Below are 5,029 nucleotides of genomic sequence, written 5' to 3'. Positions count from 1 at the left end.
AAGGAGAGGAGAAAAGTGAGAAAAAAAAGTGATGAAAGTCGAAGAAAAAGAAAAAAAATAAATTTAATATTACTTTTTTTTTAAAAAAATATTTTTTAAAATATATTAAACAATCAATTAATCTATCAATTCGATCAACCCTACAAATTAAAGTGATGTAGGGTGCGAAATGGAGAGAATTCTAATCGATTTCTGATCAACTAAAACTCAAAATTTATTGATCCTTTTTGGATCGATTCATTGTAATATTTTACCCCCTTTTTTTTATAGGTTCAAGTATAAAAATAAGAAAAATTAATCAAGTATAAAAAAAAATAAAAATATTATAATTATATCAAATCAGATATATAATATCATTATTTTTTTTCAAAGAAAATAATATTTCTGATTTGATTAAAAATAATATTCATCTCTTTATTGTGTTATGAATCGATAAACATATATCTTTATAGAGATAAATTCTTCATATATCCAATCAAGATTTTATAATCTTTAATAATATAGCTTCTTCTATTTTTTTTTCTACATTTATTTTCTGTTTATTCTTATGAGTAGATGACATGTGACAATTTATTGCATATACAAAATATCTTTAAACTAATCAAATATATTTTATTTTATTGATAATTAACTAAATTACTCTTTCACTTGTCCAACTGTTTTATCAAACTAAAATAAACAAAAGATATAACAAATTTAACATTGTAATTTTTGATATAATAACCCAAACACACCATTATTTCTCCCAATGACTCCTCGCCAAGGACACACTGTTGCATCAGAGTCGAGCATGTAGAAGAAGACCTTAACGATAATATATATATATATATATATATAATGTATATGTACAGTGGAAAAAGCTGACCCAAAGCAAATGTAGATTGGTTTCAAACTTTGAATCGATCGTTAATTAATCATATGCACAGCTTTTATGAACTCATTGAACAGAGTGCGAGATGGTATCATGTGATGCGAGAACTGTTCTTTAGGGCTCCAGTCCTCTCCTCTGTCAAGGGAAGCAAAAGATGGCACCGAAGACGTTACCGATTTGAATCGGGGACCTCATGACTCATTTGAGAACTTTAATTTGAAATCTATAATATATATATAACATCCTAATGTGTTCTGATGTGTCCCGCTAACAATAATCATTCTATCTTATTAAGATCAGAGAATAATTAGACGATTTACCTAATTTTTATTCCATATCAGCTAGTAAAAAGGCTCAGGGATTAGATATAAAAAGAAATCCATCAACTCACGTTGAGGGGAGAACTCTCTACACACTTACTCAGTCGTACAACTTACACTATTGTCTTCTCTCATTCGTTAACTTAAACATCAGAGGAGTCATATTGGGCAACCCTCGACGTCAACCTGTCATGTAGGATCATTGGTAAACAAGAGATAACTCCACTGTCAAGACGTAGTCACAAGATAACCCTTCGCCCGAGGACACCTGAACGACTGAGCCCCAAAGATAAATCTTACAACTAGGAAGATCCCAAATTACCTACCCGATCATCCCAAATCGAGTTCACGCCAACAACCCAACTTCCAACTGGGCCGCCTGCGTGGTCTCACCTCACCAAGTCTCACACGCACGCACGCACAAACACTCATATATATATATATATATATATATATATATATATATATATATATATATATATATATATATATATATATATATATATATATATATATATATATATAAAATGAAGTTAAGGTAAGCGATGTGAAGGTGGAGCTCAATCGGATGCCGAGCCCGATGTCTTTAGGTCCGCAATCGGACGAAGAGATTAGGTCGAGAAGAGGCGTGGAACGATTCAATTCATGGCTACTGCGGCGAAGGACAAGCAGTTGAGCCTTTCAATTCTGGTGGTCAAAACCTGTAACGTGATCCATCCAACCGCCGCCGTCCAACCGCAGACCGAGCCGACAGAGGAGGAGGAAGACAACAACCGTCTCCTTCGCTGGTCCAACTCCCCGAAGAGGGGGCACCCTCGTCATTTCCTATCTGGACACGGCTTCCTCGGACACCATTTCCCTTCCTTATTTATACTCTTCCTTCCACGGGGAGCCAAGGCGGAGAAAGATAGATGGACGCAAAGCTAGAGATGGAGGAGTTTGGGAACAGAGAGGAGATTCGATTGCTCGTGGATGATGACGATGGGTTGGCTTCCTCTTGTTCTCCTGCCGCTGCCATGTGCCTCTGCAGGATTTGCCATGAGGAGGAGGAAGAGAGGAACACGAGCATGGAATCCCCCTGTGGCTGTTCTGGGACCCTAAAGGTATCCATCGCCTTTACATCTGTTTCACGAGCGAAGAAGGTCTTTTCTTGTGGTGCTGATTTGTCTGTTCCCTTGCTCCAGTTTGCTCACAGGGAATGCATCCAGAGATGGTGCGACGAGAAGGGGAGCAACGTTTGCGAGATTTGCCTCGAGGTAGATCGATGATTCTTTCTGGTCGCAACACGATCCGATTCCTTTTCCTTTTTCTTTTGTTTTCTCCGATCTCATCGGACGCTCTTTTCTTCCCAATTCAAGTAGTTGCTATTTGGATTTTTGGTTTCTGATCGGAGCTTTACGGCCTTAATCTTTCTCATGATTTCAATTAAGATGCTTTCTCCACCTCCTTCACCTCGCTAAATGAAGGTAATCTTGCAGAAATTTGAACCTGGATATACCATCCCTGAGAAGAAGACCTTGATCGATGTGGGAGTGACCATCAGGTACCTTTCGACCTCCTCCTCCTCCTCAGCACACATTTCTCTCTTTCTCTCTCTCGATACCGGTAGATTCTCAAACCTAGGCCACTGGGGCCCACCCTGAGATGCATTATTGTGTTTGAATTTGAACACCTCCCTCCTCCCACCTCCATGGCCGGCGAAGCCTTTCGTCCTCTGCTGTACTTGGCACCACACGCACTGTCTCTCATGTCTCCCACCTCCTACTGCTTCAAATCATGGATATAGTGGGTCCCCGACACCATGATTGATCCCAGCTATGCACATTGTGACAGAGGAAGCTTGGAGGTCCCCAGGCTCAATTACGACCCCCGTAACCCGGAGTTCGTCGCGGACGACGATGCCGGCTTTGATCGCGCCGAGTGCTCTCCCGCGTCGCGTAGACGCGCTTCGTACTGTCGATCGATCGTGCTCCTGGTAAGCGATTGGGGGTTTACGCAGAGATTTGAGTTCCCACCGCCGCCCGAGTTAATAATTAAATCTGCTCGCAGCTCATGATGATCTTACTGATGAGAAATCTCATCGCGGTGATCACGGTCGGGGCCGATCGCTACGCATTCACCATCCTCACTGTAAGTGGTGACATCGGATCCGAACAACGTTATGCAATCTCATGCTTGTCCTCGGTCGTCGTGTGCTTACTTACCGAGGGTTTGGTGATGGCTTACGCTGCAGGTGTTCCTGCTGAGAGCCAGTGGAATCCTGTTGCCATTCTACTTGGTGATGCGGTTCGTTTCGGCGTTCCAGGAAGCACACCGGCAGGATCAGCTCCATGTAAGTTCTGCTGTTCCTCTTCATTTTTACATGGAAGTATTCCTTCCTCTACTCTCTTTAATTATGATCATTTTTTTCTTAATCCAACAGATGGAAAATACTCGTAGATTGGGATGGGAAGAAGAGGAGGAGGAGCACAGAATCCATATACGCTTCTGACCACATCACTTGCGGATGTTTATAATGTTTTGACCAATCCTTGTTGGATTCTCATTTCTGTGTATATTGTTCTTGTACCGAGGCATGGATTTCCATTGGTGAATGGAACAACCCCTCGATTCTTTCTCAGCTCGTCCCAAATTGAAAAGAAGAAAAAGTCAGTGAGAACTAAAAGACGCTATTTGCTTGTAGTAGTTCCTAAACTTGCACGGTGGCCTCCCAAGTGCAGTCAGGATTTGGTACATTGTACTGCACTATAGTGGAGATTTGCCAAAGGCTTCATCAGAGGAGTGAGTCTACCAAAAACAGGGATTCATGTCACTGCATACTCTTCAAACAAAGAAATGGAAGCACTCAATCATAAGTGCCATATAAACTTAAGACTGATCCCAAGTGGATTATTGAAAGCTACAAGATAAATCATTTATCCGAGTTCAACTCGACCAAGCATGCTGCCAAAAAGAGAGAGGGGACAGTGTTGAACTCAAGAAATACTTGGAATTCCGAAGAAAGGGATAACAGTCCATCATATAGAAACATCACAAGAGCAGCAACCGGTTAAGTAGTTGGAAATTGCCAATTTGTCACAGAGAAAAGGAAATATTCTGAGCAAGAAAAGCAAGGGAAAACTTCCCAAGCACTTGGGGCTGTCTGGCTTTTGGATGATCTCTCATCTGATCTACTACCACTTGATCTGATAAAAATCACATGTATACATACAATTTGAAAAACGTGCTGTTGATCCGAATTCAACAATGTGCAACACACTGCAGTGAATACAAACTGCATTACAGTCGCAAACTAAATTCTCTCGTATGCACATTCTAAGTTGTTTGCGGGCATGTGGAACTGCAGGCCGGTTGTCGGTTGAGAACCACCGCTGCTTTTGACTCTCTTAACCTTTTGTTGTCGCTCCAATCATGCCTTCCTGCAGTGCCACACTTGACACCCAACTCGACCATCATCACCAAGGATCATTTCATATCAGTGTGAGCTGCAGACTGAAACAGTGCCAGACTAGATTCATAAAAAATACTGTAATGAGGAAAAATAATACAGAAAGAAAATGTTTCAGGTGTGAGGATACATCTGTATGTATGCCAGGATGGATTGGTATCTAATTCCATGCTCAGCATCCTTTAGAGCCATGGCACCTCTCACAGCCTATAACATGATGGCTCTCTAGACACCATTAGGCTTCCTATGACCCACCACAATTGTCACAGTCCCAACCCCAGCCCGCTTACTGCACTTCTTCCTGTCTTAAAACCCACAATAGAGAAAATTGTACATTGCGAATACCAAACAGACATCAAATAAAAATTTAAATTACCTGTGGATGTAAAA

General features: G+C 41.0%; 1 protein-coding gene across 1 annotated transcript; it reads left to right on the top strand.

Moving 5' to 3' along the window:
• Window positions 1-1,930: 1,930 nt before the first annotated feature.
• Window positions 1,931-3,811, top strand: LOC135649676 (uncharacterized). The gene is made up of 7 exons (XM_065168303.1): window positions 1,931-2,294; window positions 2,376-2,447; window positions 2,670-2,734; window positions 3,025-3,166; window positions 3,241-3,321; window positions 3,425-3,523; window positions 3,614-3,811. Exons 1-7 carry the CDS (start codon window positions 2,103-2,105, stop codon window positions 3,680-3,682), a joined length of 720 nt encoding a protein of 239 aa, XP_065024375.1. The 5' UTR covers window positions 1,931-2,102; the 3' UTR covers window positions 3,683-3,811.
• The last annotated feature ends 1,218 nt before the right edge of the window (window positions 3,812-5,029 follow it).

The sequence above is a fragment of the Musa acuminata genome, chromosome BXJ3-9 (assembly GCF_036884655.1).
Source record: "Musa acuminata AAA Group cultivar baxijiao chromosome BXJ3-9, Cavendish_Baxijiao_AAA, whole genome shotgun sequence".
NCBI lineage: Eukaryota > Viridiplantae > Streptophyta > Magnoliopsida > Zingiberales > Musaceae > Musa > Musa acuminata.
Note: the sequence above shows the minus strand (reverse complement) of the source record. Positions and strands in the feature narration are given on the sequence as shown.

Bases quoted from the DNA above. Each gene is read 5' to 3' on its own strand.
- LOC135649676 (XM_065168303.1), top strand. From the start codon at position 2,103: ATGGACGCAAAGCTAGAGATGGAGGAGTTTGGGAACAGAGAGGAGATT. The intron at 2,295-2,375 runs GTATCCATCGCC...CCCTTGCTCCAG, and splicing joins GCTGTTCTGGGACCCTAAAG to TTTGCTCACAGGGAATGCAT. The intron at 2,735-3,024 runs GTACCTTTCGAC...ACATTGTGACAG, and splicing joins GATGTGGGAGTGACCATCAG to AGGAAGCTTGGAGGTCCCCA.